The sequence below is a fragment of the Amphiprion ocellaris genome, chromosome 15 (assembly GCF_022539595.1).
Source record: "Amphiprion ocellaris isolate individual 3 ecotype Okinawa chromosome 15, ASM2253959v1, whole genome shotgun sequence".
Classification (NCBI taxonomy): Eukaryota; Metazoa; Chordata; class Actinopteri; family Pomacentridae; genus Amphiprion; species Amphiprion ocellaris.
The window spans coordinates 23,641,760-23,665,629 of NC_072780.1; the positions used below are offsets into that span (position 1 = coordinate 23,641,760).

The 23,870-nt window shown below is 37.9% G+C and overlaps 1 protein-coding gene across 1 annotated transcript in view; it reads left to right on the forward strand.

The window, feature by feature from the left end:
• si:ch211-57n23.4 (immunoglobulin superfamily DCC subclass member 3) overlaps nt 1-23,510 on the forward strand; it is a 35,714-nt gene extending 12,204 nt beyond the window's left edge. The window contains exons 5-17 of the mRNA XM_035941534.2: nt 2,397-2,702; nt 4,764-4,908; nt 5,498-5,628; nt 7,016-7,153; nt 7,272-7,430; nt 14,210-14,375; nt 18,270-18,520; nt 19,262-19,426; nt 20,509-20,697; nt 21,533-21,646; nt 22,336-22,462; nt 22,674-22,788; nt 23,448-23,510. Of these exons, the coding sequence (XP_035797427.2) occupies nt 2,397-2,702; nt 4,764-4,908; nt 5,498-5,628; nt 7,016-7,153; nt 7,272-7,430; nt 14,210-14,375; nt 18,270-18,520; nt 19,262-19,426; nt 20,509-20,697; nt 21,533-21,646; nt 22,336-22,462; nt 22,674-22,788; nt 23,448-23,510 (2,069 nt within the window). The remainder of the gene's footprint in view (nt 1-2,396; nt 2,703-4,763; nt 4,909-5,497; nt 5,629-7,015; nt 7,154-7,271; nt 7,431-14,209; nt 14,376-18,269; nt 18,521-19,261; nt 19,427-20,508; nt 20,698-21,532; nt 21,647-22,335; nt 22,463-22,673; nt 22,789-23,447) is intronic.
• Nucleotides 23,511-23,870: the final 360 nt, after the last annotated feature.

Below are 23,870 nucleotides of genomic sequence, written 5' to 3' on the forward strand. Positions count from 1 at the left end.
AAATGCCCAGAATGACTGAGGCAAATCCAAAGTCAAGTTCAGCTACTAGTTGTTTGTGTGGCTGAACAACAATAAATGTTGTTGTATATTTAGCTGACCCAACACAAGACTCTACAGAGACGATAATGCATCTTGCTTGTTCAAGTGCAACAGCAATTGTTGATGCTTCACAGCTGGCTAGGAAAGCAGCTATGGCTAGAGTTCAAGGTTCTTTGCATATGAGGACGATTTACATACACAAAAAATGAAAAAAGAAAGAAAATGGGATAGACTGGGAGTGTCACCAAGGTCATGAAGGAGAGGGGACAGGGGTGAGGAATAAAGGGCTGGTGGCATGGGAAAGTCACCTCGTAGACAGAACTGAAAGGACGGGAAGAGACAGGAGGGGTAAAGTGGATGCATAAGAAGGGGCAGATGGTGAACTTGGGTACATGGCGGCTGATGGGAGTTTTTACAGAGGTTACTGGGGGTTGGGTGCAAATAAGTATAGTCACAGTTCTATTGTCACTATTGGCTCCTGCTTCAATAGACGCTTTCCTAACCTGACCCCAGCAACCCTTGCCAGTGTTTTCCTCCCCAGCTTGGACATTGTTGTTGCCCTCTCTGGCTGGATGGCTCGCTGGCATTCAACCTCCATTATGGCTTATGTTCAGTAAAAGTAGTACTGACCGCAAAGCCAAATGCATCATCTACCAAATAAGATGGTTAGATATGAGATGCCTTTTTCCCTGGCAATTTGGGTGGGTCTCTTTGAGGTTTGTTGTCTGACAAGGAAGCATCCATGTATTTATTGTCTCCAGTGGAACCATGGCATGCCCGTGGGTTTAAGATAAAAACTAAGCTAAATGTGTGATGATTGATTGTAATTCTCCTGTTGTTCAGAGTTTTTCTCCCATATTCAATGCCGTTGAACAAATGATAAAACTGGAAGAATATGGGTACGCTGACTTCATGTATACTCTGAGCAATTTTGTGTAGACTGCAAACCTATACTATTATGTGTGGAAGTGCATTCTAGCATGGATTGCAATTACAATTTTGACTTGGTAAATTAATTTGCATTTTATTGTGCCGTATTCAACAATTCCATATCAATAAAATTCATTTTAAGATAAGGTAATATTTTAATATTATTGAATCAACAATGCTTAATCATCTGTGGACTTTGTTAAAAATAAAGTGGTAATATTTGTTTTCACCAAGACCCTCGGTTGCAATTTTGCAACATTTTCACAAAATCCCGAAAAATTCCAAAAATCACATAATTTTCTTGAAATATGTGTGTTTTTGTTTGGATGTGGATAATTTTACTGAAAACTGTTGAATTAATGGGTGGTTCTTGGATCACTATCATTGTAATAAAGCCTTATTGTTTGCACAGCTGCCAATTTGAATATTTAGTTATAATTCACAAACAACACAAAAAGCCACCCGGCATATTCAAAAAATTGATTCTGCCTACCCAAATCCTTCAAGAAAAGTCATTGTAACATTGCTGAAGAGAAATGCTTCACACTTTGAAAGTAAGCCCTTTTCTGGGAAATGGAACCAGTCTAATATAACAAAGTCTGAAGTACAAGCCCTCTGTCTGTGTACACTGGAGTTGAAACCAAGGTCATGCTGACCTAGCAGAAATAAAGAAGAGGAGGTGGTCAAACTTTTTATACAATTACATCATACACCACAGGAATAAATTCAAACATAATGATTATAGAAATATCCTGATTGGGTTTTAAGAAGGATGGGTTGTGGTTTGCCAGAATGGAAGAGGAATATTAGAAGAAATTTGTATACAATTTAGCGCTTTGTGTAGTCAGTAAAGCATGAGTGTGCATCCGTGTTTGTGTCGGTGTGTGAGTATGTTCTTCAAAATGATAAAAATTTACACTACCACTCAAAAATTTGGGGTCACCCAGGCAATTTCATGTTTTCCATGAAAACTCATACTTTAATTCATGTGCTAACATAATTGCACAAGGGTTTTCTAATCATCAATTAGCCTTTCAACACGATTAGCTAACACAGTGTACCATTAGAACACAGGAGTGATGGTTGCTGGAAATGGGCCTCTGTACCCCTATGTAGATATGCCATTAAAAATCAGCCATTTCCATCTAGAATAGTCATTGACCACATGAACAATTTCTAGACTGTATTTCCTATTCATTTAATGTTATCTTCATTGAAAAAAATTCTATTCTTCCAAAAATAAGAACATTTCTAAGTGACCCCAAACTTTTGAAAGGTAATGTAATTTCATTACATAATTTAAAAATAATTAATATATAAAATAATAATAGAATAATTTATAAAACCGTCATTTTGAAGAAGGAGATGAGCAATAGTTGAGCATGTTTCTCTGTGCTAACCTGTCTTTCTCTTTGTGCTGTGTATAGGTGGCTGTCTGGCCTCAGAGCTGTCATTCTTGCTGGAGCCCACTGATGTGACTGCAGTAAGAGATCGCCCACTTATGCTGGACTGTCGGGTACAGGGCGAGGAACCGATCATGATTACGTGGCGCAAAAATGGATCACCATTACCCACTGGCCCGCGAGTTCGGGTATTGGCAAATGGCACTCTGTTACTCCAGAGCTTCCAGAAACGTAGAGAGGGGACTGATGCAGACATGGGCGAGTATGATTGTGCTGCCCAAAACCGCTATGGCATGCTGGTCAGTAGGAAGGCTAAAGTTCATTTGGCATGTAAGTAATTGAATGACACAACAGCAGTTTCACAATCGCTATATTTTTTATGCCTCACTCTTATATGGGTCATTCCAGAATTGGAGGACATTTTACTTCCCATCCATCAAATTTCAAATAATCTATGTACACAATACTAAAACATGCACTTCTTGTGTAAATTTACTTAACCTGAGACCAAATCAAAAAAAGTAGGAGAAAAGATATTTGAAAATGTTTTTTAAAATACCAAATAAGTCTGGAATTCCCCCTAAAATGCCATTTTTCTCTTGTCCCACCCCAATGATGAACAAATTGAATCTCAAATAAAACAGTTAAAATAAAATCTAAATCCCATGTCTGGGTGTTATTTTCATTGATATCTCTTGCAATTGTGGGAATTTTTTTTAATCAGCATAATATTTTAAATAATAATTATTGAGTAATTATTGTTCCTATTATGCATGGAACGTGTGTCCCACAACATGCACCCAATCCTGTTCGCATAACCTTTTTAGCTGGTAGAAGAAGAAGATAACTGTGAATCACATGAAACAGTGGTATTACCATCAAACAGTTTTCCAAAAGAATGGGTAGAGCAAAGCTATGTCCTTTATTCTATTTTTCATATTTTCATAACATTATCAGCCTTGGCTGAATGTCTCACTCTACCTCATACAATCCTGTTAAGCATTTTATCAGGATAAAACAAATTCTTTTTACTTTTTCTTCACTGTTTTCCATCAGTGAGTTTGTCCTCTTGGTTAGCAGTAACAGCTAGCTAAATATCTAGCTTCAACTCCTGAGAAAAAGCTAACATTAGCATGGATTTGCAACCCTGTTACTGTAATTAGAGTAGGGTTAGCAAACAACAAATAAAGCATGGAATGAAAATGATAACATTGATGTGTAAGCTGAGTCAATCAAGCCTTTCAAAGTTTATTACCTACTGCAGCTTTTGTAGTGCCTGTTTGAACATTTCTTCAGAGGTACAGCTCCCTTGAGGCCGTTTCAGTCGAGTCAGTGTCTTGCACCGTAGAACTTGGATGCGAATACCAAACTAGATAATCTACAGAATGATCACATCAATGAAAATATGTTTTCATATGCAGTGGGAATGGTGGCCAAAATTTTAAGGTTGTAATAAAACATTATTTCCTTAACTTTTATTGTGTGTAATGGCATTCGATAAAACCTGCCATGTTTGCCCAAAGTAATAATTAAATAATACTGCTTCTTCATTAAAGAGGTTTAAGTAAGAAAGCTACACACTTTCTAGTCCTGCTTTCAACTTCATTTGAAATATCCATATACTTGCATTATCCACATGCCATACACTTGCACAGGGAACTGAGTCCCCCAACATGTTTGCTTTTTGTTGTCAAAGCATCCCACAGGTTAGGAGTTAAGTTATAAATGATGCTCCACACTGTGAATATCTGTGCATTATACTTAGTGACCCAAATCCCATTTGGATTCTTTGGTCCTTCGGTGTCAAAGGGAACAGAGGCCTTTCACCAGAACATAATACAAAGCTTCAAAATAACACTACTGTACATGGTTACATGCACTGAACACAAACATGCCTCATCACTTGAAGCACAGAAATACAGAAAAATCTGATGAATTTCAAGTTATTCACAGGTCGCTACCTTTAAAAAGACACAAGTAATTGTATAATCTTATATCAAATATTTAGTTCTGATAATTTTGGAGAACTCAAGAAATATTTTTAAAATGGAAAAAGCCAAGCAGAGACCTTTATTTCCTAACGTAGGTGAAATTGCAGAAACCCTTGAATAACCATCCACATGTTTCAAATTTCACAGCTGCAGTCTGCAATATTTCTGTAGCCTGTAACCCACAGTCAACCCAAGCTGAGATATCCCTGGCTACATCTAGGATGTTTCTCATGCTTTTCAAAACCACAAAACACATTGCACGAGTGTTTTCAATAGACAACAATGACCACTATATAGACCTTGCGCAGAATTGCTGGAACACACCTACAAAGTTTAAAAATGACACTCAGTATCAAAAGTTTCCTCATTAAGATTTATCTTTGTGTGGTTTGTTCCTCAGCTCTTCCTAAGTTCCACACCCACCCAGTGTCCATGTCTGTAGATGAGGGAGGTGTTGCTCGCTTCCAGTGCCAGGTTAATGGAGTACCTGAGGCCAAAATCACGTGGGAGAGAGATAGAGTACTGCTTAACACCACCGACAGCAGGTAACACTGTACACATATACTACAGTGTAGAATTTTAAACTGCACAGTAGTATGTATGTAGGCCTCATTCAGCTACTACTGTGCAAACTGTACAAATTATCAACATGTATCATACACTACAATGTTTGCAGCTTTGAATGGGTATTTTCTGATTACTAATTACTATACATTATGAACACCTACTTTCAACAATGAAGCATCCATACATTTTTTTGGAAACCATTCCTGCAGCTGTATGCTTATGACTGGACATATTGCTTTTATTTACGGATCTTGGTAGTGTGTAATGCTCATATAGATCCAGTCTGATCAGAGAGTTAACTAAAGGTCTCTTGAAAATATCAAGATTTTTAAAAAACTATATTATAGATAAATTAAATATTGTATGTGTAGGTTTTATATATATATATATATATATATATATATATATATATATATATTTTTGATGGTTTTGCTCAGTTTATGTTTTTTTTTTTAAACTACACTATATGTGAAATAATAACCCACTGTAACTTGTGTGAAAGCCTTGTCCTGTTTTGTAATAGTTGTATAGTAACAGTAATGCATGTGACCTGTCCTCCCGGTCCAGGTACACTCTCCTACCAATGGGTATCCTCCAGGTGACAGGTGTGAGGCAGGCAGATGCCGGGGTTTTCCGCTGTGTTGCAACCAACATCGCCAACACCCGTTACAGCAATGAGGCCACACTTAATGTCACTGGTAGGTGGACACCCATGCAGCTTATGAAATGCAAGTAGATGAAGAAATACCTTTGAAGTAAACATTATTTATGCCTTGTGATATGTTTCTGTGTACCGGTAGTGTTAAATGCTAGACATCTTGAGTTTTTACAGCAGTAGCTGTTATTCTCCTTAAGGTCTTCAGTTAAAACAGATATTTGTTTTAATCCGAGAGTTGAGGTTTTTACAATTGGAAATGCAAAAAGAATTAGGAGATTAAGTGACATCTTTATCCTTTCAGACTGACTGCTGCTTCTGCTTGGAAATATTGTGCTTACATTTGGATAAGCTTTGTTCTGTTTCTTATGGAGCTGAAGTCTCATTAACTGTGTCACATTTTTCAGGCAATCCTTGAAGTTTGGTTCACAGTTAGAGTCAAGATTGTAACTATTTAGACTGTTCCCTTTTTATTTTCTATGCTCTGTGTTTCAGCACATTCAGTGTAAAGTTAAACAATAAAGTTTAGGTATTTAAACAGAATTGAACAGATCATCATTAAACTGAACAACTTATATTCGATATGTAATATGAAAGAAGGGAAGAACTGCCTGATGTCTTAGACCCACAGCTCTGTCCTGAGAGATCCAATTCAGCTTGAGCTCACATGATGTAGGTCAATCAATTGAGTCAGACAGTTGGGGATATTTTGCTTCTTCATCCTGAAAAATTCACTGACTTCTTTGGTTATATGAAGGTTGGTAGGAAGGAAGGTTGTCCTGCTGAAAGATAAAATGTCACCCAATGAGTTTTCCTTAACACATAGCAGAAGCACCATCATACTGCTGAAGAGATGGTTCTTTGGCACACAAGATGTTCCTTGTTCTTGTACAAACTTTCCTCTTTCACACATCACAGGTCTCTTGGTTTTTGAGTCTTGCCACTGTTTGATATCTTGTGATGAATTCTTCAAAGTTATGGTCATCTTCTGTTTCTCATCTTGTACGTCCTGAACAGCATTCCTGACTTGCTATGCAGTCATATGGGAGTTATTCACCATACAACTAATTTTCCAGTTATCCATAAGCCCTGTGTTGTGTACACTATGGTCACTTTCTAGTTTTCTTGAAACTGATGCAAATAATTATAAAGATATCTAAACATTTTTAAAATGGTCATTTGATTTTTAAATATATAGGAAATTATAGGAAGCCATTGCCATGACCTGATGCAAATACTACCGATTCTGCCCCAAATGAGCATGCACATTCTGCTAAGGTATTTTCAACAGTAGCTTTATAAAATGCTGGTTTGACATGAACACTATATTAACGGAAGATACTACTCCTTCATTGGTTTAGTGTATTCAGTGTTCAGTGTATTTAGTCATCTGATCCATGTTCACTTTTTGTTTACCATCATCCTTCCAGGTGGAGCTCCCAGAACTTACAAGGAGCCGATCATCCTATCGGGACCCCAAAATCTTACCATCACTGTTCATCAGACTGCCATCTTAGAGTGCATTGCCACAGGAAACCCAAGGCCTATTGTTTCCTGGAGCAGACTAGGTGCTTTTGAAACATTCTGATAGAATTTTTGTAGGTAGAAGATTATATAATAGCCAATTACATGCCGTACTTTTATTTGACAAACTGTCTTTGTGCCCCTTGTGTATGTTTCCATCAGACGGACGTTCCATTGGGGTGGAGGGTATCCAGGTTCTGGGAACAGGGAACCTGATGATCTCAGATGTGTCCCTGCAGCACTCTGGTGTTTATGTATGTGCGGCAAATCGCCCAGGCACCAGAATGAGACGTACTGCACTTGGACGTCTCGTCGTACAAGGTGAGGCCATACAGAACCTAATGTAGTATTCTTGAGCAAAGCATTTAATTCAGGGCTGACCCATTAAATTTATGTTTTCTCTTATTTTTTTCTACCTTCACTATGGTTTGAATAGTGTTTCAAATTCCTTAACGAAATGCCATTCACATGAAATACAGTCAAGAGTATAATTTTTGTTGGAGAAAAGTTGTCACTTTTTTTTGTTCACATTTCACTTATAACCTTAAAATTGCAAATTTAACATACTGAGATTAATAAATAGAAGAATTAGCCTTTAAAATCTATCAAATGTGTAACTGAATAATGTAAACCACACTAGGAGCTCACATTTCCTGACACTCTTGTTCACAATTTTAGCAACGACTGATAAAGATAGTGATTAGTTGTGTTCAACCTAACTTATCTCAATTAGCTTTGAGGAAACACACACTGGTAAACATCCATCCATACACTGCTTACTCCTCTGTAGGGTCGGTGGTGGGGCTGGAGTCTATCCCAGTTGACTTAGGGTGAAGGCAGGGGACACCCTGGAAAAGTCACCAGTTTATCACAGGGCTACATACAGAGACAAACAATCACACTCACATTCACACCTATGAACAATTTAGAATCACTGATTAACCTCATAATGTTTTTGGATTGTGGGAGGCAGCCAGAGAACCCGGAGAGAACATACAAAATCCACACAGAAAGATCCCAGGCCAGGACGTCCTATTTCAATGCTGAGATTCCTTTTTCTGAAATGAGGGATTTGAAATTTGCGATTTAAATTACAGTTACTAATTGTGATAGTGCTCTATTACTTTGCCTGCTAACTCTTAGAAGGAGTTAACACTGGATATTTGGATGTTATAAGCTCAGAGAACTGCCACAAGAACATTTGACATTAAGGTGGAACTACGTCAGTATTTTCCATAAAACTGGAGAGCATTGTTTCCTAAGTTTTTCTATATCCCATAGTGAATAAATAGCATCTTTTTGGTGATATTGTAAGTTTATTTCACGTAAGAAAAAATCAGCTGATAAATACCTGAAACATGCTCTAATATGACACAATGGTGATATTGTATTTGATTAATCCTGCATTTGAAGTTAAACTAGGTAATGACCATTATTAAACATGCATCACAATTCCAAAATTTCTTCCCAAATCACTGTTAATGTTCATTTTGCTGTTAGCTGTGTTCATTTTCAGAAAGTTAGCTGGATTTTTTTTGAGGCTGGCGCTGTAAGAATCAGGTAGTACTTTACAACAATATATTTCATATTTTAACATTACAGCACATATATTGTATTCTGTTACTCTAAACATATGACTTTAAACAGTCCAAAACATTTGATATATAATCCATTTAATTTCCAAACCACGATTCATTCAGTTTCTTCTAATATCCTTGGCAAAAATCTATATTCATATAATTCAGCTTTGCCTTTATGCAGACCTGTTTTTGTCCTGTGTTGTTTGACTGTTTGACTGGATCAATCAATACTGCCTCCTGTCACTCTCTCTTACAGTGATTGGCAGTACCTCTGATGTAGAGAAGGGGGAAGGGGGTGATCTTTAATATATTCATTAATGTATTGATCAGTTTGTGAGCTTAAGGATTTGGGTATCTGGTAACATGACCACAAACCATTGGCTTACGGAGCTGCAAAAAAGTGTAGAAGCTGGAATTTTTGTATTCTGAAGTGACGTTTTCAAATGAAATCCTTACCTAAATACTGCAGTAAGTGAGGCTTATATTGGTTTCAGTCATAATAAAGTGAGATTAAAAATTATACCTTTCATTAATGATGCCGAGTGACTATAGGAAATCCTAATTCTGTCATAAAAATTTTACATCATGTCTGATGTGACATTGTTTGTCACAAATTATGATACACTCTCTCTTACATGACATGATATATCAAATATAACACTGAGTGTCACAACATTATTGCGGTGATGTAAGAATCATGTACTATATGTAGCTGTTTGTATATGTTAGGAATGGTTATCCGCTCAAAAACATATCAATAAGGTTTGTGTCTGGTAAATTCTGGTGATTGTTGGCTGTGAACCGAAAATATTGTAGTTATGTGACAAAACAGACAATAAATCCAAATAAAAATTTCTGCACAAGGTAAAGTAAATAAAGTGTTACAAACCTTTTCTATGCATTCCCAATGTATATTTTTCATATGTGGACTTAAGGGTAACATATAATCACAAGCTTTGAAATAATTTGTTTTGTATTTCACAAGCAAATCATCATAGTTACCCTGGTTTGACCTCGTAGTCCATAAAAATTATTTTTAAAATTCAAAATATATTCATAAAAATAGTTATATATTGAATAGATGCTTAGAAACATGTTTACAAATATTTATAGTCATCTGCCGAAAATATTCTGCCCAAAATTAACAATTTAAAAAAATATTTCACTGGAAAATACTTACCATATCTTTATTCAACGTTTGCCTTCCATTACCACTGTCATTGACACAACAGCTTGCAGTTTCAATGTGAAGAGATGGTAAGTATTTTCAAGTTTAGTGGGGTTTAGTGAGGATGGCTGCGGTTTGTGAGGTTAGCAGAGGTCTGAACTTTCACACAGTCTGTGAACGTCCACGGTCATATTCAAGATGACAGGGCAAAGATAACAACATTCAAGAGACAATAAGTGGGGGATGACTAGATGATGCAAGGTGCAGGTGGGGGGTACAAGGGGAAGGCATCGGGGTAAAGAATGACATACGACCTCTGACCCCTGACCCTGACAGGAGGATTAAGGGCGTCTGTCTGTGGAGGGGCTGAAGGGAGAAGACTGTGGAGTCAGGGTAGGCAGATAGGGAGGAGGTAACAGAAAGGAGGCGTGGTCTTATGGTTCATTTGGTCGGACTGGAAGATGGATAGCATAGAGGTGAGGGGCAACCAACCAGGGAGGTTGGTTGCCCGTCATTTAGAGGGAGGTACAAAACATGGCCAGCCGCTTTAGAAAGTGGTGTGCTAAATACTTCAATCCCTCCATAAATAAGGGGAAATAAGATCTTACTGTCAAGAGTTCATTCAATTCTCTATAAACTTGTAATTATGGCGTTAAGGAACTACTGTACATCTAGCAAATTAGATAGTTGAACATACTTAAAGCTGGTGCTTTTCATGTTTATTGTCCCAGCACATGGCTTTTGTTCCCCTCAGAATTAGGACCAGATTGGATTTCTCATCGGCAACATCCAGGCCAATTTCAAAAAAAATTTAGAAAACGTTTAACATTTAACACTACCATGTTATCTTTTCACTTTACTGCAATTAGATCCTTAGGAAGGTAGTGCTTCATCTGTCACTGTATTTAAACTGATATACTGCTCATTTTTTTGTACTTGTCCTTAAGGTATTTTTCAAAGAAGGTCTGTGGTGCATACTTAGCTACATGACTCTTCATAAGGTGCTCTACACACAACGGAACTAAGTGACCAAAATGCCATGTACAGTTTTTTGAGGAAAATAGTATGGAACCTAGTTATATTCAGTACCTGTCCAAGCAATGGATATGTGCAGACAAAAGGCAGTAAACATAGTAAGACACATGAGGCATGGTGAAACTCAAGGTCAACAGAATCACTGATCAATATGTAGTATGGATCGATTAATGAACGCTCAGCTGAGGACGCCTGGCACTTTCTAACATAATAGTGGGCCAGCTGAAGGGGTGGACAGCTTTGCCCCATGAGACATAATGATGACCCCCAGCCACCCCAACACCTCCCAACACACACACACCCATTCACTCACCCCACCCACCTCTCAATACACACACACACTCCCCTCACTCCACCCAACCTCCCAACACACACACACACACACACACACACACACACCCATTCACTCACCCCACCCACCTCTCAATACACACACACACACTCCCCTCACTCCACCCAACCTCCCAACACACACACACACACACACACACACACACACACACACACACACCCATTCACTCACCCCACCCACCTCTCAATACACACACACACACTCCCCTCACTCCACCCAACCTCCCAACACACACACACACACACACACACACACACACACACACACACACACACACACACACACACACACACACACACACACACACACACACACAAAGAGAGAGAGAGAGAGAGAGAGAGAGAGAGAGAGAGCATAAGAAATGTTTAAGTCACAAAAAGCCACATATACTTTACATTGGGCAACGTAGTGTCTTCCATGTCTTACATTTATGAACGTGTATTTCCCCTTTCATGCTTCATTCATGTCTCCATTCACATTTGTGTTTCATGAAAATGTGAGTCAAAAGACTAGCTCATCAATTAAAGTCAATCAAGTTTATATGTAAAACTACACTACAATGCAATGATAATATAATATTATACAACAACAATTAAAAATCTTTTGTGTTTTGAATGGTTGGTAGGAGTTAATTAAAATGACATATTTAAAGCTGGATGGCGTGCTGATGTGGTTAGCACTGTTGCTTCAGAGCTTGTCCTGGGACTTTTCAGTGTTTACTTTTTTTTCACACAAAGTTTCAGAGTTTCTGGCATTCTGTGTAATTACTTGTCGTCCCTCTTCTCTCTTTCCCTGGCAAGGGGAAATTTGTCAGTAGAGTGCATGGTATTGAGTGCACAAGCAGCAGAAAGCCATGTGTTTAGTCTCAACACCAGACTGAATCTCTCAGGGTCACTGATACACAGTATGGTATTCAAGGAGCTGAGTGTGCTCAGTACATACAAGTCTTATTTCAGTATACCTGACTGCTGTTTCAGTATCACAGATCCCTATGTGCACTCTGATGTTTGCGACACCTAAGTGTGAAGCCACAATATGTGAGATTGTTACATCTGTGTCAGAGACGATATCCTTTGTAAAGCAGTATTTGGTCTTTTTAATGCTCGTGCCTTATGCAACTTTTACAGCCAAAATAGCTCACAATCAGAGTTTGAGGCCCACTCACTTGCTTCCTTTGTAGTTTTTTGTTTTTAAAATTATGGCCAGGCCTTGCTGTGGGGGAATGAGAAGCTGTCTAGGTCATCTCCTGTTACTTAGTAGTCTTATTGGTGCTAATTAGCCGTGTGTTAGAATGATCTTGTCCCCTGTTTTAAAGTCTGTAGTAAAGTTGAATCCCACAGAGTTCATTCAACTATCCCAATGGCCTCCAAATGACAGATCTTGGTTGCAGTTTTATTTATACTGCCCCAAATTATAACTTGTCATCTGAATTGTCGGAAACACTGCAGTTTTTAGAAAAAGTTTGTGAAAGCCGTCTGTATAGAAGAAGGTCACCAGCAGACTAAAGCTGTTTCTTGTAATTCAAAAATGGATGCCACCCTTTCTTTACACCATCATGTCTGCATTTGCCCCTGTGGTATAACAACCCACACACTTATAGGTAAAATTACCACTTTCTCCTTTTCTTTTCAAGGTTTCTTTTGAGTCAGATAAACCAGGAGCTTGTGGTATGAACAACAGATGCAAAAAAAAATAAAATAAAATAAAATCCAGCTACAATGATAAATGTGTCCTTATTCAAATGGTCACCTGGGTGACACATCACCCTAAAGCTGATAGGGGGATTGTTGGGGGTTGGGGGCTGTGGGTTCACACTGGGTGTTGAGGTCAATAGATCAATGAGATGCTGAATGTGGGCTGAAGTGGGGAAGGGCTTCAGGCTTAAGAAATGGCCTTGATATCCCAACATATATATGCATGTCTATTGTGCCTCCAGTATTGAACTGGATGTCAGGCGAAGCAGTCAATCCTGCATCTGTCCGAGGACAGCTTAGAACTGGCTGGGGTCAGCTGGCTTTGTGTATGTGTGCATGTCCTCAATAGTTTGAAAAGACACCCTCCACATATGAAGCTCAAGCACATAAAGTGATTTCTGAGACATATTTTTCAAATGATTTAAGAGGATTTACAACCTGAGGGTTTGATAAATGTGTCAGTTTTACTGTTTTCTATTTTTATGCGTGTTTATTGATATCAAATAAAAAAAGAATCGGAAATTGTAGTGAGACTTTCTTCATGCACTAGTAGTTTGCATTAAAAGTCACCTGGTGGATTTCTTTGATGGCTAACAGCTCTATAAATCTGATTTTTAAGCCAACGTGAACATGTTGGGGAAATATATATGAGGCTTAAATATGTTTTGTTGTCATGCTCAGTCATGGACCGAACACTGTGGCCTCCTAATTCAAAGGTCCTGGGTTTGAATCATGGCCTAAGTCTTTCTGTGCAGAGTTTGCATGTGATTGGTGATTTTAAATGGTCTGTAAGTGGGAATATGAGTGTGTTTGTGTGTCTCTGCCTTCTCCCTTACTCAGCTGGGTCAGCCTCCTGCCCCCCTGCAATCCTACAGAGGATGAAACAGTGTGTAGAAAATAGATGCATGGATGGATGTTTGGTCAGAATTGACATGGTTAAAGCTACACTAATCAGACTCATGTTGTAGTAAATCATAATAGTCTTTTAGGGCTAACTTCCTCAGCCCAGGACAGAATCCTTGCTAAGTCTAGTATCTGTTGTTACTTGGATTACTCTTGTGCCCCCTCTCTGAATAACTATTTTGTTAAATTTTTACATTTTGTTCTTTTTGATTCAAGTATCCAAGTAGCTTGTTAAGCCCCCAGAACTTCTTTCCACCACAGCTTTCTAATCCCTATTCATCCATATAATGCACATGATGTGCTTTAGTTTTAGCTTATATTTCTTTTCGTTATCTGCACCTTGTTACGTCTCTGTCTCTTCTCCCCAGCTCCTCCTGAGTTCCTACAATGGCCACAGTCTGTGTCCAAACCAGCAGGGGGCAGTGCTGTTTTCACCTGTGTGGCCCAGGGTGTCCCAGAGCCTCACCTCATCTGGCTGAAGAATGGCAAGGTCCTGATGCCGGGACACAATGTAAAGCTGACCAATAACAACAGGTAAGTGATGGCAGGGATAGGCTCTTTTGGACTTTTTTAACTTAATTTATGAGAAACTAAAAATATGAAAGACTTCCATCTCTCCATTTCAAGAGCTGAACTCAAAATATAGATGATATACAGTTAAATATTTAAAATATCGAAGTATAATGTAAACAAACATTGTTCAAATATACCAAATGCAGTCTAAATTGACAGAACTGATTAAGAATAAATTTGAAAAGTTGCTTGTCGAGTTTATATTTGCATAAAAATTTACAGTAAAATCAAAGCTTCTCAAATTTGGGAAGTTTAAGTTTGTTAAAGCTGTTGAAGTACAGTTGAAGAGCTATGCAGCAGTACTTTCTCTGCATGCAAGTGCAATGCTGGTGTTGCACTGAATAATGCATATTAAATTATGAATCAGTGATACTAAAAACTAAATGTGTCAGGTATATTCAGGTATTAAAAAACAAGTGAAAGAGGGACAAAAGCCATAATTACAGATTGAGAAGAAGAAGAAAAAAACTTAAGAATGGCAGGATTCTTGGATGCAGATTTTGCTTTTCTACTAAAAGTCCAAACTGTGCAAATCACCTCTAACATAGAAGCTTTTGTTTGCAAGTAAATTGGTGCAGAAATGCATTGCAAATTAACTTTAAGCTATGTTATGTTATAAGATAGTAATTGCTAATGATAACCAAATATAAAAAAAACAACTGGTAAATATAGCTACCATTGTTGCTGTTTTTCAGGTGCATTCTAATTACACAAAACAATAAATGACACTAATTGAGGTGTGACATCATCACTATCCAAATTGTCCATTTTAAATGTCTACATGGAAACACATAAATCAAAGTTTTTAAAACTCTGCATCTTAGGAGGCTCTTACAAAAATCTCTGTTTGAGTGATGTAAAACATTTGCATGTCAATGGAAGACCCAAATGTAGGGGTAAAAGTTTGTTTTGCAACTTATCTGTGTTATTGTGGAGGTGCTGTCTTTATTCAGTCATTGTCAGAGATGCAGGGATAGATAGATAGATAGATAGATAGATAGATAGATAGATAGATAGATAGATAGATAGACAGACAGACAGACAGACAGACAGACAGACAGACAGACAGACAGACAGACAGACAGACAGACAGATAGATAGATAGATAGATAGCACACAATGTGCACAGTGCATAGATATAGATACTTTTTCCTTCTAGAAGAAAAAATGCAAATATCTACAGCAAAATTTCTATGAAATTGCACAGCATCATAATTTTCATTTTTATGCATTTTTATTTCACATTTTACTGCACATTTTTATTGTCATTGTAACAGTAGAAGTAGTTCAGGTAAAGCTGGAACAGTAGTACTTGGCTTAGTTCTACAAACAATAACAGTACTGTTGCTTTAAAGGAACGGTTTTTAGTATTTGGGGGATCTATGAGCAGAAACTAAATATATTATTCATAGTCACGTTTTTAATGTCAGTCACAAATTGTCATCCTCTCCTTAGCTTAGAAAAAGGCCTTAATACCTACACTACTGTTCAAAAGTTTGGGGTCGCTTAGAAATGTCCTTATTTTTGAAAGAAAAGCATTTTTTTCAATGAAGATAACATTAAATTAATAAGAAATACAGTCTAGACATTGATTATGTGGTCAATGACTATTTTAGCTGGAAATGGCTGATTTTTTTGTTATTAGCATTTTATTGTTCTTTTTCAACAACAAAAACAATAACACACAGTGGGTATTAAAAACAAAAAAAACAAAAAATACAAACAAGGCTTTCACACAAAATCTGGTCTCAGAGGTGTTAGGTGCATTAACTATTTTGACCAACATTCTTCAAATACATCCGTTTGTAATTTTAATTTGTATGTTATTCTTTCCATTATAAAGATTCTTGTGAACCACATCAATCCACTCATTAATCGTGAGTCCTTCCTTCCTCAGCCATTTTCGAGTAATACTCTTCTTGGCAGCTGCTAACAATACTCTCATCAAAACAGAATCCACCTTCCTAAACTTTGTATTTTCCCAATCTCCAAAATACATTGATTTAAAATCTAGGTTTATTTTTTCGTTAAAGACTGCCTCCAGGACCTCATGTATTTCTATCCAAAATGGAGCTACAGAGGGGCAACCCCAAAAGATATGAAAATGGTTTGCCATGTTTTGTCCACACAACCTCCAACAACTGGTTTGGTCTGAATATTTAGATTTTTGAGCTGGTGTACAAAAATAACTAGTCACATTTTTCCAACAAAACTCCCTCCAAGAAGGAGTGCTTGTAACACACCACTGTTGTCTACAAATTCTTTCCCAGTCCTCTGTTGTAAGAGTAAGGTTGCCCTGCTTCCAATCTTGTTTTAATGTGTAATGAGCTGTGAGCTTTATGATTTTGAATTGTGATATATATCTTTGATATTATTTTTTGTTAAGGAACATCTTTATATGCACTGTGAAATATTTGAAGAATTTCACCCTTACTAAAATTTGGTTGCTGTTGAAATTTTTTAGTGACAAAATCTCTAATTTGTAGGTATCTAAAATGATCCTGGTTGGTCAATCTAAATTTGTCTTTAAGATCCTGGAAGCTCATCATTTTCCTTTCTTTAAATAAAGCATAATACATTGTAAGACCTGAGTTACACCACACCTTAAATTTCAAATCAATTTTACCTGGTTCAAATTCTGGATCATAAGCAAACCATTTTTTTAAAAAAAAAAAACCTGCCTTTTCTTGTATTTTGTATCTTTTTAGTATGTCACTCCATGTCTTGATGGAACTTTTGATCTTATATTTCTTGAAACATTTTTCATTGAGGGTTCACTTATAAGTATGTTGGTCGGAAGTTTACCTGTTAAATCACTTTCTATCTCCTTCCATTTTGATTTATAACTAGGTTTGCACCAGCCTACTAATGGACTCAGTTGCGCTGTCATGTAATAATCCAAAAGCATGGCAGAGCAAGTCCTCCACTTTTTTTTGAGAGTTGCAAGGTCTTAAATTTTACTCGTGGCTTTTTGCCTGCCCATTCAAATCTGAAAATAGTTTTGTCCCATTCTATAAAATAATGATCTGGTTTCTCAATAGGGACTGATCGGAATAAATATGGCATCCTTGGTAGAACGTTCATTTTTATTCATTTAAGTCAGTGGGTGTCTGTATACCCAAATATTTAATGGACTTCTTGTCCCAGTTTAATTTGTATACCTGTCTAAGATGTTGAGGAGGGTTGCAAAGAAGACAAAGAGCTTGAGTTTTGTGCTCATTTAGTTTATAACCAGAGTATGATCCATATTCTCTCAAAATCTGAAACACTTCTGGTAGTGTCTCTGTGGGATTTGGCAAATAAACCAACACATCATCTGCAAACAAGGCTAGTTTTTGTTCACCCGTTTCCATCTCAATACCCTTGATTTGGTCATTTTGTCAGATGTACTGAGCCAACGGTTCAGTAAATATTGCAAAGCAAAGTGGGCTGGAAATGGCTGATTTTTAATGGAATATCTACATAGGGCTACAGAGGCCCATTTCCAGCAACCATCACTCCTGTGTTCTAGTGGTACATTGTATTAGCTAATCATGTTGAAAGGCTAGTTGATGATTAGAATACCCTTGTGCAATTATGCTAGCACATGAATAAAAGTGTCAGTTTTCATGGAAAACATGAAATTGCCTGGGTGACCCCAAACCTTTGAAGGGTAGTGTATAAGGAGCAGATTAATGGAACCCATCACATTACGCCCTGTATTTTTAGTAGCCAGAGCGGTCACCATAGGTTTTCCTCCATCGTTGGAAACAGAAGGGTGGGGGAGTTAAATCCCACTGAATCGTACACATTGTTTTTTTTCATTAGACTTTGAGCAGCAGTGAACTGATGAAGCTGTATGTGTTGTCTGTACAGTACTCTGGCTCTAACCCGTATTACCTCAGAGGATGAGGCTATCTACCAGTGCATTGCCGAGAACAGTGCTGGCACCAACCAGGCCAGCGCCCGTCTGGCTGTGGCTCAGGCTAAAGACCTGCCCGCTGCCCCTCAAGGGCTCAAAGCTAGCTCCCTGTCTACGAACGCTCTGCAGATCACATGGAGTCAGCCACCTGCCAATGTCACAGAGACCATCATCGGATATGTTCTGCATATTCGTAAAATAGGAGGTTAGTGTCACCCATGCAAGCACACACACAGACACACAGACACACACAGACACACAGACACACACACACACACACACACACACACACACACACACACACACACACACACACACACACACACACACACACACACACACACACACACAAATAATTTGAAACTACTACAGTTGAAAATATTTTCAGATCTAGTAACTGGCCATGAGACAATTTAGAATCAGTAATTAACCTCAGCATGTCTCTACTGTGGGGGGAAGCCGGAGAACCCGGTAAGAACCCACACAGGGTGAACATGCAAACCCCACACAGAAAGATCCCAGGCCCAGATTCAAACCAAGACATCCAAGCTGAGACGACAGTGCCAACCACCACATCAGCATGTTGTCCAGCTTTAAACATGTCATTTTAATTAACTCCTACTAACCACTCAAAACTTAAAAGAATAGTATTATTGATTGTTATTATATAATTATGTTATCGTTGCATTGTAGTGTAGTTTTGCTTATAAACTTAATTGACTGTAATTGATGAGCAGGTCTTCTGATTCATGTTTTCATGAAACACTAATGTGAATGGAGACATGAATGAAGCATGAAAGGGGAAATACATGTTCATAAATGTAAGACATGGAAGACACTACATTGCCTTGGATACTCAGAAATAATGTAAAGTAAATGTGGCTTTTTGTGACTTAAACATTTCTTATGCTCCCTCTCTCTCTCTTTGTGTGTGTGTCTGTTTTAGAGCCTGACAGTCTGGAGTTGCAGGAAGCCATAAGTAAAGGTGCCTTTCAGCATGATGTGATGAACTTGGAACCAGCCACCACCTATTCCCTTTACCTGAAGGCCTACTCTCCATTGGGAGCCAGCCAACAGTCGCACACTGTGGTTGCTACCACACTAGGGGGTGGTAAGAACATGAAACATTCATGTAACCAATGGGGGTTCTGTCTCCTCATTTATTTTTATTATTAGAATTTAGTATCACAGTGAATGATACTGCTAATTTTTAAACGATAGGAGAAAAAAGACAAAAAACAATTTAAGTTTGTCTTAGATTGTTTGAAAATTCTAAAATGCTGGCAGTACTAGTTCAGTTTCATCGTGCCTGCTGAAGCAGTGCCTGCTTTAACCAAATGTATCTAAGAAAGCACTTATGGATAATTATTTTTCAAAGGCCAGTACAGAACTGTAAATTTTGTTATGAAACTGAAATGTCATCCTTTAAATACATCTTCTATTAATTTTATTGTTTAACTAATTTTATTACATTTAATGTTTGTTTAGTTTTATATTTTGTTCTCTTTAATTTTTTTTATATAGTTTCATTTACGTAGTACCAAATCACAACATATATAATCTCAGGGCATTTTATATAGTATTGTAAAGGCCTTACTGTATTATAGAAATAAACTCAGTAATATCCCATTGAGCATTGCTTGGTGACAATGAGGAAGAAAATTTCCTCTTCAGTAGGAAGAATTCTCAGACACAGCCACGCTCAGGAATTGTACCCATCTGTTTCAAATGACTGGGATAAGGTATATGGGACCAGTAACCACAGATCAAATCAACTGAGCCAGCCCTAATTATAAGCTTGAAGGAAAGTTTTAAGCCTAACCCTAAAAGTAGAGAGGGTGTCTGAAACTTGAACTCAAACTGGGAGCTGATTCCACAACAGAGGAGCTGATAATTGAAGGATTTGCCTCACATTCTACTACCGGAAACTCTGGGAACCACAAATACAGCCAAGTGTTCTATTGGGATGTATGGCACTATGACGTTAGTAAGGTACAGTGGACCTTGGTCATTCAGGGCTTTCCATGTGGAGGACTTTAAATTGTATTTGTCATTTTAGGGACTTTATGCTCACATCCGGTCAGCTAGTGCAATGACTGCATTTTCTCACCATCTCCTAAAAGACAGTTGGTACAGTTTTTTTTTCAATCAAATCTGACACCTCTCCATTTCCTATTTCTGATTTCTATCTAGTGCCAACCCCACCGACCTATTTCACTAAGGTGTTGAACTCCAGTGCTGTGCAGGTCCTCTGGGAATTCCCCAGTTCAGCCGGTAAGGCTGAGGGCTTCAGACTGTCATACCGAAGGGTCCCCCACCCTGAATACCATGGGCCAATTCAGCTACCCTGTCACATCAGTGGCCACACCATCTCCAACCTGGGTAAGTCTGTGTGTGTGTGAGTGTGTGTGTGTGTGTGTGTGTGTGTGTGTGTGTGTGTGTGTGTGTGTGTGTGTGTGTGTGTGTGTGTGTGTGTGTGTGTATGTGTGCATGTGCGTACATGCACACGCACACATACACGCAAACATACAGATTCTGTGTTATAAAGAAATTATTTACATTTTTAGATCCTTAACAAAACTAACTTTGTCACAACATACTTTGACAGTGGTGTGTAGCGTCAAATGCCATGCAATGGACAACTCAAGTGTGCTTTCTTTTACAGTTACTTGTTTATTTTATTTCTCCACTTACATACTGGAAACTTGAGAATAAAAACAATAAAAAAGAAACATCGAGCAAGACAGAAAATAGAAAGAAAATATCTCGGTCTTAGCATAAATTAATGTTGAACATGAGAACATTATTGACAGATTGATAGCCTGACTGAATGGGTCTGTGTCTGTCTATTATCAGTCTTTAACAGAGGTTGTCCATGTTGTCAATCCCTGGAGAAATCACTGACACACATTGATCTTCATTGGTCAGGGCAAAAGTGCTGTATTTGATGATTATGTTTGACACAGTGATGTCCTGCATGGCAATTACCTCATCAATGAGATTGTAATTAAAAGTGTGGCACCGTGGCTCAACATATACATCATATTTTATTTACAACAGCGAAGATATACTCCAGTCAGCCACAGTGTTCAAACCAGTTGCTGAATATTGTGTAGGTTACACATCCTTAGCACTTGCCAAAGTTACATATATCACTGTACTTTAAAAATATTGCTTCATACTTCTGATTGACCCCGTGTGGGCTACTCTGTTTCAGAACCAGGAGCAGTGTATGAAATCAAACTGGTGGCGTACAATGGAAATGGGGAAAGTGACTGCTCTAAGAGACTGGTGTCACTCGCAGAGGAAGGCATGAGTGACCAAAGCACTGGTGAGTATGATCACAGACTGTTTTGGGACAGCTTTCAGCCTGCAGTTTTATTGCCACATACTGTGCATGTAAGAAGAGACATTTTTACATGACCTTAATGAACATTTGCTGCAAACATGCTTAAACTTGTTAGGGAACAGAGTAGCGTTTTTTTGTTTGTTTGTTTTTTTTATGTTTTTTTGGGGGGGGGGGATACTATCTTTAAAAAAACAGTTGACATAACAGAAACTAAAAAAAATGCACAAGTTAAAGATAATAAACCTAATCCTCAGATGTATATGAGTTTAATGTCAACCAATGTCAAATATTGCAATTATTCAATAGAATACAAAATTCCAAAAATGAGATAGACAGACTGTATCAAAAGGAAATGGGAAGTCAAGAGGTTTGAACATAAATGAGATTGTCATAATATAAGGGTAAGTTCAGTCAAGAAATTCAGTTGTTTTTCGATTTTCTGGGCCTCTTCATAAAGAAATTTAGAAGTCACAAAATACTTGAGCAAATCCAGGAAACTCTGGACTTGGTAAGGACACCTCAACATGACATTCTTGCCAAACAGAAAGAAAGAAATCTGTCATGCTGTAATGGCTGCAAGCAAACATACAGTGTGAAAAATGCTTGTGGAGTTGAAGCTTAATTTTTGTCCAGCTTAAGGATGTTCCTCATTACTGCTGTTTTTTTCCCAGGAGGAAGCAGTCTGTGTCAGTGCAGGGATGGTGAGGCCTCTCTGGGTAGCATTGTCATTGGCGTCCATATTGGCACTGCCTGCATTATTTTCTGTGTTCTCTTCCTCATGTTTGGATACCGTCGCAGGTAAGTACCAACACGCTGTAAATCCTTTTCTCTGCACTCTACCTGTATATTTTTTATTTAGTGATAATCCAGTGAGTAATGTATTGTCTTTACTGATATATACCTGAGCAAGGTACTCCAGTGATCAAATTTTCTGAATAGCTTTTTCTTTAAAGCTCATCTAATGTAAAGTTCTTCAGAATCTTTACTCATAGCTTGAATTTTTTTGAAGTCTGTTTTGCAGCAAAGGGACTCAGGAGAACTGGTCTGTACAAAGGATCAACATAGGACACAGCAGCATCCCTAAAGAGGAAGGAAGCCACTCTAGAACAGAGTCTGCACCTCAGGTAGTAACTCTTTTATTGATTAATACAGATAACTGTGTGATGCAACATTCCATGTTTCAGGTCATACCAAGTATGCATAAAAGGTCAAACTGGCTTCAGGCACTTCTTCAGACAGTAACTTTATACTCCAGTGTGGGCCCCTGTCTTGTTTATTGTGTTAAGACTGGATTCACTCTTTGACTATGTGATGTGGTATTTATAACTAAAATTCAGATTTCTCCATCCCTTTCACCCTTTAAATAAGACAACAAGCAAAATCAGCCATAATACAGCAAATCTGTTTATGTTCTGCAACAGCCAATATTTGGAATACACTAAGTCCTACCATCTATCAATTCTTAATAAATGCATGATTTTTAAAGTGAGGTATTTGCTCTTCTGTAAAATTAAAAACTAGACTTAGCTGTACTGTATTAAAAATAACAAGCTCATGTGATTAATGAAACGCGTAGAAACTCAGTGCAACAAAAAGCCATGCACATTATTACATATTGAGATTGAGGTCTTTTATTTTGTCAATACTTCATCTTGTCAGCCAGTATTTTGGTATATCTACAGGCATTCATGGTGCTATCTATAAATGCCATCTCTCCGTCAACACCTTTTGCACTTATGCGGCCCCATATCGTCACACTCCTATGTCTGTGCTTCACTGTCAGGACTATGCATCCACCATGGTAGTCCTTGTCAGGGTCACAGCAAACATGATGTATGCTATCTGAGTCAAATAAATTTATCTTGGTCTCATCTGACCAAAGATTGTGCTTCCATTTCTAATCAGGCTTCTTTTGTGTTCTTTACCAAGGTTAATCCTTGCAGCTTTATGCCAAAGAACACACAAGGGTTTTCCATGGAGGCTGATCCTATGCAGTGCCCCTCTCACTGTCTGAACTGTAAAAGAAATTCTGATTTTTGTTGACAACCCCTGACACTTTTTCCAAGATAAGCTATGAATGTGGTCCCCTGTCATTTTAGAAGGATGCTATTGCAGCTCTGATGAGTGGTACTATCCCTTGTTCTATACCTCCTGAATGCTGATCCTAAAACAAAGTTTTGGTGTTCACAGGTCATTTTATAACCAT